We start from the raw sequence: 12539 nt of genomic DNA, 5'->3' as shown, positions 1-12539 counted from the left end.
GTTTTAACTCACATCCCTGTTCTATTTCTGCACACATTACATAACAGTGGTTACCTTTTTTAATCCAAAAGAAATTTATTAAATGGAATGGAACTTCAAGCTTACAAACATCCCAACTCATGAGTATCATTTACGAAAGGTTTAAATCCAATTTAAAAACAATGCTTTGAAGCATAAACACATAATTGAGATACTTGGCAGTCAGCCATAGTTATGGTTCTACTGCGCATCAATACTGCTTATTTTAGAGAGCTGTTTTCTTTATTTCCACAAAATTCCCCTTATTAACAGTGCTGCAAAAAGTGAACCGTTTGTAACAGTTCACTTGAGAAGCCTAGATATAGGTATAGGAACAAAGAAAGGTACAAAATCTGAACACAAACCAGGTGTTTAAGTTTTCTGATTAATGATCTCAAAATAAGTAAATCGAAGATTTGTAATATTATAAAGAATGAAGATGTTTCAAGACCCAACAGGACCAGCTGTATTTACAGTAATTGTAGTGGGAAATATTAGTTCGGCTCACGAACTTTCACCTTATCTGAGGCAAAACAACGACAGAAGTGTTTCAATCTATTAGATAATGGCAAAAGAAGGGAATATCAGCCTTAGCTATATCATAAACAAACAAACCAGTCAGTGGCTCAATAGTTTTATTCCATGAACAAAAAAAAAACCAACTCGTTAGTCAATAACTTAATTCACCGCACAACCATGCGAGTCCAGACCACTGAAGACTTTCAATCAAAAAGAACAATAGAAAAATCTCAAAAAGGTGGAATGTACTTGACGACAGCCCCATCGAAAGAACAGAAAACACCCATGTTCATCGCACCTTAAAAAATCTACCCATTTAAAATATATGTACTATTTTACCGACGGAAAAATACAGGTGAAAAATGCACCACATTACTTCAAAAACTGTGTCAAAACAGGATATTGTTTTATTTAATATAGAAAAAAAATCAGGTATGGACAGTTTTCTTAAAATAAGTTTATACGTCATTAAGCAGCCGTCTTAGCTGCCTCGGCTTCGGGTGCTGGTTCCTCGACGCGCGCTTTCTTTGGCGAGGTAGTTTTCTCTACTGTTTCAGGTTTCCTCTTCTCGGTTGAAGTGTCTGTAAGTAAAAAAACACATAACATATATATATACATATATAACCTATACATATATATATATATAAATATGATAAAGTTGTTGCCTAAAATATAATTATTTTGCGTACTAACACCCCCCGCCCATTCTCCAGGAAAAGTTCCTTAGCTACCTTATGATTAGGTTTATGTTCAACTTATACAAATGATCTTACAATGATAACTTTTTTTAAATAAGGAGATATAGATTTCTCGGCAAAACAAAATCCTCTACTTTTACTTTTCTTAAACTCTTCATGTATTTTAGTAAAATAACTAAATATTCAGGGATTTTTTTTTTTAATTTGAGCCTTTGAATATGCTGGTCTTCCAAAGGAAAGGGGAGCATGGGAAAATGCCTGGTCTAGATATAAAATGAAACGCCCTTACAATGACCTTTTTAATTGTTACAGTTCTGAGAAAAGAACCCCTTGTTGTGAAATTTGTTGTCAATCAGATGTGCATTCATAAAAATTTCAAATTCCATATTCTCATAACAAACAAAGGACTGGTCAGCTTAAATCCATGAAATCACCAAAGCAAAAGAACTGATATTTTTGCTTTAGTCCAAGGTAATCACCAAGGTTTAGAAACAATGCTATGTTCATATCTTAGAGTATGTCAAATATAGCACTTAGGGCTTAGTCTTCTGATGATAAATTCAATGTTGTTGCTCCTAAACATGACAAAGAACACCTTCAAGAATTTTTCTTTTTTTTAAGCAGCTCATCTATATTTAAATTTAAAATAAACTAAAACACCCATCCACTATAAGTTTTATAATTTGAAGATACATGGTGTATAAATACAGCAGAAATAAATTTACGGTGTATAACTTGGATCATGTCAGTTAGACCCTGGCGCCGCACCGATAAGGGAATGACGGCGGCGACGGGGCCAAAAATAGCAGCGGCGGCACAACCCTGGCGGGCCACCGAAAATTTTTCGCGCCACCACCAGTGAGATGTCAGCACCAGAATCATTGTTGACTGCAAACATTTGTGTTTTGATCATTCTTTCTCAAAACCAAGCTTTAATTTACAACAGATTAGACTTATACAGGAGAGCCTTTGGGACCTTGTTCCCAACCAAATGTTTTAAGCCCACGAAGCTGATGAAAAATTGCAAAGCTCAGAGGCTTTAACTCCAGCACATCCCTACCTGCACTACCATCCTCTCACCCAGTGCTTTCAGTAAGCCCTGCGATTTTGTAGCCGTTGTGAAATAGGATAGCCATACCTGAACAAGTACAGTAGCATCCCAGTACCACCAAGAAAACAAAATGCTTCAAGGAAGAAAGGAGGGCAGAACAAAAGATTTCACTGATACATTAGTAAAGGCCAAGATTGAAGCTGCCTTTGCTGCAGGGGAGGCAAAGAAAAGATGAAGCAACAAAAGCAAGAAAAACAAAGAAGCAGGCTGTGAATAGATTTTGTGAGAAGATAGCACTGATGGTGAAAATGAAACTGAGAATGTTCAGTTTGTGAATTTAGTTTTGATTTGGGTTGAAGTTGGCAACTTTGTAAAATTCATCTAAGGGATAAGGTAAAGGTCAGTGTGATGACTATGAGTGGTAGGAGAGGTAATGTGTGAAAGTGGCTGGAACAGTCAGATCATATGTACTACATGAAAGAAGATTTAGGGTAAAAACCCCCAGTACATGGACAGTGTGTGATCCATGATTGAGATACTACAATTAGGCCTCTACTATTAACTGTCTGTGCATTTAAAATAGTTACCATTGTATATGGGTAAAATATTTAAACTAATGAAATACTTATATTGTGGTAAATGATTTTCTTAAATATGGTGGCTTTGAGGTTAGAAATAAGTTACTGATGATTCTGAGTATGATATTGAAAAAAGGGGAAGAACCTAGCGATTTTAGGAAAACCCTAATTAAACTGCTGTATAAGAGAGGTGATAACAGTGACTGCGTAATTATCGAGGCATTAGCATGGTCTCCATAGGTAATAAGTTACTTAATAATATGATACTTTCTAGACTGAGAGATGCTGTAGACAAAGTTATAAGAGAAGAACAGCGCAGTTTTAGAAAAGGTAGAGGATGTGTCGACTAAATTTTAATTCTTAGGTTAATAACTGAGAAGTGTCTGGCTGAACACCTGTGGTCCTCAGTTTTATAGATTATGGGCAAGGGTTCAATTCTGTTGATAGAAGAGCTTTAGCAAAGGTCTTATCCTTGTATGGTATACCAGGCAAATGTATTTGAGTGATTAGTGCTATGTACGGAAATAAGACTGCTGCAATTAAGGAAATGAGGTTAGCAGCTGGTTTCATAATAAACCAATAGTTAAGCAGGGTTGTGTTCTATCCCTCTTTATATAGATCCTTTTGAAGGACTTTGTCTTAAGGAGCAGAGGAAAGGCAACGGGAAAAAATGGAATCAAATGGAGAGGAAAATTTTCCCGGACTTAGATTATGATGATGATTTAAGCATCCTAGATGAAAGTGCGAGCAAAATGAATGAACTTTTAGAGGTTTTGCAAGTTCAGGGTGCTAGAATAGATTTGAAAATTGATGTTAAGAAGACTAAGTTGCTAAGGCTAGGAATAAGTGAAGATGAAAAGGTGACGTTGGGCAACAAAAAGATTAACCTGGTGGAGGGTTTTACTTACCCCGGTAAGTAAAACTCAGTTTGAAAAGTGGATGAAGATCTGCATATTCTGCAGATGAAGGATGGCAGATTGTCCCTTTCAGCCAACCGTCTAGGGCTAAACGGAAAGCAGGTCATACATGGTTGGGGTGGGAGAATGTCATAAAAAAAGATTCAAGGGAAATATGAATTTCCTGGGAGGGTCTAAAGAGAAACGCTTTGAATATATTGGAATGGATGAGCGTGTGCAGCTGAATTGGCCTCAGGTAGCTTGATGCTGTTGTGAGTTGTTAGTAGCAGTAGTAGTATAATAGATATAACTATTGAAATGGTGATTAGGGAGACCTGCATTCATAGTTTCCTTCTGATTCATTTCTATTAATGTCTAAAATAGGCCCCCCTCCAGTAATTAAACACCTCCTAGTCTGCCCTTAGGTATTACACCTCCAGTGGTTTTATGACAAATAAGAAAACACATTAGTTGACCAATAAGGAAACACACTCATGACCATACATTGAAACTATATAAGACTATAACCTTGCAGAAAAATAAGATACCAAAAGTTTGCATATTGAACATAAGCATCAACAGTTCAGAATTGAATGGTCAAAAGCCAATTACCTTCTTCTGATTCTTTTTCCTTTGTTTCAGCATGGCCATTTTCCCCAGCATGACCGTTTGATGCTTCAGTTTTTTCCTCTTTTGTTTCTTTCTCCTCTGCTACAGCTGCGGTTTCTTTTTCCTCCTCCTTTGCCTCTTTTTCTGCTGCCACAGCTTCAGTAGCTGGTGGTGCCTCTGTTTCAGTGGTTGCTGCAGTTTTTGTTGGCTCAGCATTAGTCTTGGGTTCAACTTTCTCAGTAGTTTGTTTTTTTTCTTCTGTAGCAACAGAGGTTTTTGCAGGACTTCAAAGAAAAAAAGAAACTTAAGAGAATTGAAATACAAGTTGGAAGTCCTTGTTACAATATTAGTAAAAAAACAACAACTTCTAACTGTACACCAGGAGCAAAGTGGAAATGCAGTGGTACCATAGCACTGCAGAATACTGTTTGTTTCTGCCTTTTACCAGTAAAGTCTTTAATGTATATTCTAAAAGCTGGTATGCTATCATCCTTACAGTTCTTATCCTCTAAACAAATTCACATTGACAGATATTTTCTTAAACCACAACTGTTAGTCTGCATTAAAATTCCAACTGATAATAAATTACAGTGCAATTAGAATGATAACAAATATAATTCAGTATGGACATTTCTAACAGAGTAGAAAGCAGGATTCAATGTTTACGCTGATAACAGAAGCCACATAGCTATGCAGTCTTGCAAATATTTTTTTGTAGAATACTTAGAATTAGTACAATAAGACTTAAAAGCTTAAGGAACATTTTAAAGCATATAAACTAACTCAAAATTAAAAAAATTTGACATAAAAAGGTTTTTTTGTTCAGAGTTAAGTTAGTACTAAAGTTTCCAGTAAACATTAACCCAACTTGAGCTTGAAAAATCCTATTCACAATAAACTCAGCTATATTTTCTGGCCAAAATCTCCAAGGATTTACACAAGAAAGATCTTTTAAGGAAAACTTGTATCTGGGATGCACAAATCACCAATAAATAAAAATAACCTGTGAACAAAAGCCATATGTAAAAAATTTAAATTTTAACTATCCAGAAAGACAACTATCCCCTTAAACTTATATATGAAAACAAAACTGTGCTGAATAGATAGCAGTTCAAGTTATTTTCATCTCAAAATTCAAACCCTTTTTGTTATTTATTGAAAAGAATTTTGAATGAAATGCAAGTTTTCAATAATATTCAAATTAAAGATCCTCAAATTTAGTTTTGACATTTACAGCACATCCCTCCCTTTATGGGACCAGTCCTACCCCTACATAATAAAAAATATTCTTAGTTTAAAATAAAGTAGATAATAAATTTTATTCAGCTTTTCATGTCTCCCTTCCATTTTAATCTACATTTTTAAATAATTTTCTTTCATATTTTGATATAGCATATTGATTCATTCCTTCTGTACTTGAAATGTTTGTAACCCTCTTAATTTCACCAATGACTGAGCATCTTGAGGATTTGAAAAGTTTTTAGAAAACTTGCATCTTTCAACTGTGTCAGATCTAATAAACATTTCAAATATAGAAACAAGCAGTAATGAACATTATTTAAGATAGATGATAGTTTGAAATTATTACAGACAAACCATGAACTATAGTCAGTTAAATATGGCAAATAAAAAATGATTGATTAAATTTTCTACATATTAAAACATAAGAATTCTGTTATTATAGCATTTTCTTCTGAAGTTTTGTCAAAATCCTGGGACTAAATCCAGCACCAATAGGAGGGGACACAATTTTTGTGGTATCAGCATCTATATTTAAGAAAACAAAAAGCCAAATCTACACCAAAGAATGTGAACAGTATATTTCCTTGCATCTTCAATAAAAACAACCTGCTAACCCCTCCTTACATTTATATTATTTTGTGTTAACGTCAAAACAACTTCCAATAACAAAATTTCAGCTGCTGCATCCAGGAACTTTGATTCTCCTGGCTCATTAGCTGTTAAATATATTAAAAAATTCATAGACAAGCATTCTACCTTTGTCTGACAATGAAGGACAAAGAATATTGCAAAATATTGACTAGACTAACCTGCCCATTGTAGATTAAGCTACTCTACTCCAATTTAGTAGCCTAAGCCTGAATTACAAATCTCATTATTCAAAATGACAGTTCAGATTTATCCATTAAGATTTAAGCATTAATCAGATAGGAACAAAGAAGTGTGCAATAAGAGGCACTTCAGCAAAAACTTGCTCATCCGCAATTGCTGACTGTACTATTAGCTGGACCAGTCTTTACACAAATTTTTTACCCTGCAATTAAGCTAGGGAAGATGAAATTAATAAAACAGGAGCTTCAATTGGCACTATTTTATCAAAGATAACTATTAAAATGAAACCAGACTACTACTACAATTAGAACAACTGAACTGAACACATAAATAGTTGATTCATCATATACTAAAATAACACTGAAATATTGATATACAAAAAAATCAAATAACTCAGGCCTAGTCCAGGGCTACATTATTTGTTGCAAGTAGTTAGTTCACAAGAGGCCTGCACTATTACATAGACCATTCACAACACACATTTTTTGCATTACAATTAGGCTAGAAAAGACCTGGTTACAGACCTCTCCAAGAAGATTCAAAACTTATTGAATGAATCAAGCACAAAAAATGTAAGTTCATACAGGCAGATGATATTTGTTTAGCTCTTAACTGATGACAATGGTTCCTAGAACTGATCTCCAAAACCTAGTCAAAAAAGTAGACTCAAACCAAAAGTATTAAAAAAAATATTTTTTCCTGAGATTAAAATATGCAGACCTGTCTTTAATACAGCTACCAGTAAACTTTGAGTTGAGGGACTTCTTACTACCTTGGATAGTTGAGTTGAAGGGATGGAACTTCCAGAAATGAATCCAGCACCTAAATATACCCCAGGAAGGAGTACAAGCATCTACCCTTTCCTTTTTTCCAGGGCTTAGAAAATTACAGAAGAATAGGGCTCAGTGGGATTTTGTATTATCAAAAATGCAAATATAATATTAAGGAAAGAGCATAAAACAAGAAATCTAAAGATACTACTTGTAAGTTATTAACATGCTTTCTACTGTGGGGCTTCTAATGTAGAATGCTACCTTCACTTTTTATAGCATAAAGATTGTTAAATGTTAGTGTCCCTTGGAAGAGGAGAGGTAGATGTAGTATTATACCCTCCTAGAGAATCATTAAGGCTATGGATCCATTTCTGAGTTTCATTCAAATAATTCAATTAGCCTGCTTAGCAAGATAGACAGAAGTCCATCATCTAGAATTTTACCCAATCTACTGAAACTCAGAAATGGGAAGGGGAAAGCCTTGACACTTGATACAGATTCCTGGGGGATAATTTTGGCTAGGCTTTAGTGACATCAATCCATAAAAATCTAGAAAAGGGCAAAAGGTATCTGTGTAAAATTAGGGGGATAAATTTTTGTTTTTTCAATGAAAATACCAAAAAAAGGAATATTTCAAAATCAAAGGGACACATGCCTTTACCTACTCCCCTATTGATCCTGAAAGCTTCACTTCCAACTGATAAATATATAGTGATTGACAACTTCTGAAGACAATTTACTAATAAAATAAAAGGGCAGAATTCTTGATTAGGAGCTTTTATTGAGGTTGATTTAGGTGAATGAAACTCAGGAATGAATGCAGAGCCTTAATGACCTGCAAATGTGTTTTGAATTACCTCTGCTCCTTCCCCTCCAAAACTCAAAATTAAGCTAAATTCATTTTTATCAGAATGAGAATGGTAAGCTAAAAGTTTGCTGGTGATTTTTTTGTGTAGAATCTAAGCCTAGCTTAGGCTGATTGGCATTCTGAATCTAATGTTGTTGCAGAATAAGTAGGCTTTAAAAGCCAATAAAAAATCAAGCCAAAGGAAAATGAAACTTTCAGGGATGGGTCTACAGGCTAAAGTATGTCCCAGGAAGATATTTTTAAGTACCTACTTCCGCCCCTCTCTCTATAGGATCCTGAAATTTGTCTACATGACAGGTCTATAGCCTACCTTTTGAAATTTTGATATAACAAAAGCTAAGTTAGAACTTTATCCACAACTTTGCTCAATCCCAATTTGAAAGGTTTTAAAGATATGCAAATACATTTCCTAAATTTTGAAAAAAAAAAACATTAGCTGCATTCATTTTTGCTGTTCTATGAAAATCCATTCCTTGGTTTTACAATTAAGCTGTTTGTTTTGCCATTCTTTGTAATGTTTTGCTTATAAGCTGTTCTTTGTTCTTAGTACTGTATGTCATTCTTAAAATGACAAACTGAGCCTCATACTCTGTTTAACAACTTTAGTTTTACTTTTGAGCGCCAAGTTAAAAAAAAAAACATGACAGAAAACAAGTTTATTCATTTAACTTCATAGATTTTGTTGATGAGATCTTTTGTCTAAAAAATGGTAGTGATTTGTTTTTGTTTATGTGGCACAGTTTTTAAATCTTCAGCAAGTTCTGGAAGCATTTTTGGCATAAATTGCTTTCAAAAAATTCCTTAGGGGTCATTTGGAAACATTTTGGGAGAAATTCCTATATCTTAGACTACAACTAATACTATGAAATTCCAGCTAACCCCAGGCTTCAATATCCTTAGGAATATGTTCAATTGTCTAAAGCTTAAAATTACTTCTCTTGTCTCTAAGTCACCATTAGCCAGTGCCACACATGTCTGTGAGCTTCCTGATATAAAAACATTTTCTGCCACAGCTTCCAATAGGAGCTCATTGTCAGAGTCACTTTCCTCTAGTAACTGTATTGCTTGTTTTAATACATTCACAAGTATATTTTCCATTTTTGTTGTGCTGGTTGACTGAAATTTTATCTGGCTAAGGAAAGCTGTTATAAGCCATTTTTTCAGTTAAAACAACATTCTTAGAATGGCAAAATAAATGCACTAAAACAAAGAACATCTTAGGACAAAGAACAATGAACAGCAAAAATAAATGCAGCTATTGATATTGCTTGAAATATGATATTTTTTTTGGTAATTTTATATTATTGACTTATGAATAAAGTAAACATACCAGAGGAGGGGTAAAGTTTAAACTTACCTCCCATTTACATCAGAAATAAAGATACATTTTTACCAAATCATATTATTGACTTACAAATAAAGTGAATATACCATTTGATGCCTTTTTTATGGTGATTACAAATATAATAATCATTTCTGTTGGAAATGAATTTTATCCCCCCCCCCTATATATGTCAATTCAGGATATACATTTGCACATTTGGGGGTGGGGGTTAGGTTAAGGGGAGGGGGGCTAAAATTCATTTCCAACAAAAATAATTATTATGTTCATAATCAGCATAAAAAAGGCATCAAATGGTATATTCACTTTAGTTGTTACTCAATAATATGATTTGGTAAAAATTTACTAAAATTCATTTCTGATAGAAATGATTGTTATATTTGTAATCAGCATAAAAAAGGCATCAAATGGTATATTCACTTTATTTAAAACTCAATAATTATTTGGTGAAAATTTACCCTTTTTTATGCTCTTTACAAATATAATAATCATTTTTGCCAGAAATGAATTTTAGCCCCCAACCCTATATATACCAATTCAGGGTATATATTTATACATTAGGGGGTGGGGGAAAGTTTAATCTTACCTCTTATTTACATCAGAAATAGGGTAAGACACCCAGTAGTCGGCCACCTGCCTATTCTCAGACAGAATCTTTTATACTATTTTAATAACCAATTTACAATGAGCTGTTTGTATGTCCGAGTTTAGGCAGAATTGTCACTTGTTAGTAAATTCAAAAATAGGAGGCGCTGTACAAGTGAAACTACTTGAATTAGTAACCTACTTGTTCAGAAATTCTTCAGAAATTTTTTGATACAAAAATTAAGTTTCTAGGTGGTATAATAAAGTAATTAGAGTAGTTTAAATGTCAAAAAGTTTTCCAAGTGATTAAAGTGTCCGACTACTGGGTGTCTTACCCTAGAATTTACCCCCCATCCCCCTAATGTGCAGATATATAGCCTACCCTGAATTGGTATAAATAGGGGTGGGGGTTAAAGTCATTTCTGACAAAAATGATTATTATATTTGGAAAGAGCATAAAAAAAGGCATGAAGTGGTATGTTTACTTTATTTGTAAGTCAATAATATGATTTGGTAAAAGTTTACCAAAAATAAAACTGATAATTGAAAATTAAGGTAAAATGTTGTTATGTCAAAATTTCAATTGGTATAGACCTGTCATGTAGGTAAATTTCAGGACCCTCTAGAGAGGAGTGTAGGTAGGTACTTAAAATGCCTTCCCAGGACATACTTTAGCCTGTGGACCCATCCCTGAAAGTTTCATTTTTCTAACCTAGGCTAATCCCTTTCCAAGACAGCCAATAGTAGAAGTTTTGGTAAAATTCTACTTTAGCTACTTTTGGCCATCTTGGAATGGGTTTAGGTTAGGAAAATGAAACTTTCAGGTATGGGTCTACAGGCCAAAGAATGTCCTGGGAAGGTATTTTGAAGCACCTACCTCCACTCCTTCTCCCCCTAGAGGGTCCTGAAATTTGCCTACATGATATGTCTATACCCATTGAAATTTTGACAAAACAACATTTTACCTTAATTTTCAGTTATCAGTGTCTTTCTCTCTGGCTTTAGCTCTGAAAATGCAATTTTAGTTATTTGAGCAGAATTTTAAGCCATATCAATTTTTTTATTCCAAAATTTAAGAAAAGTATTTGAATATCTTTAAAACCGTATAAATTGGAATTGAGCAAAATTTTGAAGCTGAAAACAATTTGTTATACTTCATTTAAGCAGAATGTCTATTTTGCAAGGTTTCACTTCTATAACTCACAGATTTTTAAAGGTCATCAAAGGTCAAGACCCTCTAGAGGGAGAAGGAGTGGAGGTAGGTACTTAAAAATACCTTCCCGGGACATACTTTAGCCTGTAGACTCATCCCTGAAAGTTTCATTTTCTTAACATAACCCCTTTCTAAGATAGTCAAAAGTAGCTAAAGTAGAATTTTACCGAAGTTTTACGTCAAAAGTAGAATTTTAACCTAGTATAGCCCTGATAATGACTTTCCTATTTACTCTCTGCCATATAATAAACCTTGGCAAACAGTTACGAATCCTACTAGTCTAATGTTCGAACAAAATTAACCTCTAAGTTCTATTCCAGTAATTTAAAATAGGCCAAGGCAGAAACATTCTCCTCAAAATAGATTATGGCCTAGGCTAACCTAAAAAGAAATCAAAAGTTAAGAGCAGAACTACTCCATCCATCACTTAGTACGAACCTAGTTTCCACAGTTTTGTCTGCCATTTTCAGGAAATTCTAAATGTTGTTCCTTTGACCGTTAAGTAGACAGAAGTGAACAAATGCCGGAAGGAGCACGCACACAACAGCTGTCTTCTTTGTTGTCAAATAAAAAGCGGGCTCTTTGAAATAACCGCCAGTTTAAACCTTTAGAATAGGTGCCGCTAAGGTCATCACAGAATACACTTAAGTGGCCGGAATACACCTTTTAATTATTCAAGTGAACGGCCTGTGAGAATGTTAAACGCCTGAGAGAAGACAAACAACATTAAACCAAAGCTTCAACTCTGAACAATTTACTATGGAGATAAATATTATCTCCAGTAGTTCAAGAAATTGTGATTTAAAGATGTTATTTTTGACTAAATTAAGAATACTATCTTTTATGTTAAAAAAATTACCACCATCTTTCTTTTTATTTTACCTTAAATCGCATTGTCCAGCGAAACAAGAATTAAATCCTGTAGAATCACTGGTTGGTGAATATGATGGTTAAACGTCTCAACGGCATCCTATTCAGTTTACCTCTGCTTCGATGACCATTCCCCATCAAGGGCTCTTTTAAAGGCAGCAATACTGGGGGTAGTGACTGCTTCTTGGGTGAGCAAATTCCACAAACTCACTATTCTATTAGTAAAGAAGTAATTATGTGTTCTAGTGGCAGCTCTCTTCTGATATATTTTCCGACTGTGTCCCCTAGTTCTGGAAGACTGTTCAAGTTGAAATGGCTCATTTAATGGAGAGTTAGACTTTGGGAGCTTATGCGTCATCATAATATTCACCCTTTTACCTCTATAGACAAGAGAGGGGAGTTTCAGTCTTTCCAGACGGGATGGATACTTTTAAGTATTTGCATCT

At 34.3% G+C, this 12539-nt stretch overlaps 1 protein-coding gene across 1 annotated transcript; it reads right to left on the bottom strand.

Moving 5' to 3' along the window:
* Positions 1-636: 636 nt before the first annotated feature.
* On the bottom strand, positions 637-11794 carry LOC148948699 (uncharacterized). The gene is made up of 3 exons (XM_089094609.1): positions 11662-11794; positions 4373-4653; positions 637-1118 (listed from the first exon to the last, which is right to left on the bottom strand). The coding sequence occupies exons 1-3, from the start codon at positions 11685-11687 to the stop codon at positions 1006-1008; spliced, it is 420 nt and encodes a 139-aa protein (XP_088950735.1). The 5' UTR covers positions 11688-11794; the 3' UTR covers positions 637-1005.
* Positions 11795-12539: the final 745 nt, after the last annotated feature.

The sequence above is a fragment of the Artemia sp. Qi Xiang Cuo genome, chromosome 9 (assembly GCF_049724085.1).
Source record: "Artemia sp. Qi Xiang Cuo chromosome 9, ASM4972408v1, whole genome shotgun sequence".
In the NCBI taxonomy this organism is placed as follows: Eukaryota; Metazoa; Arthropoda; class Branchiopoda; order Anostraca; family Artemiidae; genus Artemia; species Artemia sp. Qi Xiang Cuo.
Note: the sequence above shows the minus strand (reverse complement) of the source record. Positions and strands in the feature narration are given on the sequence as shown.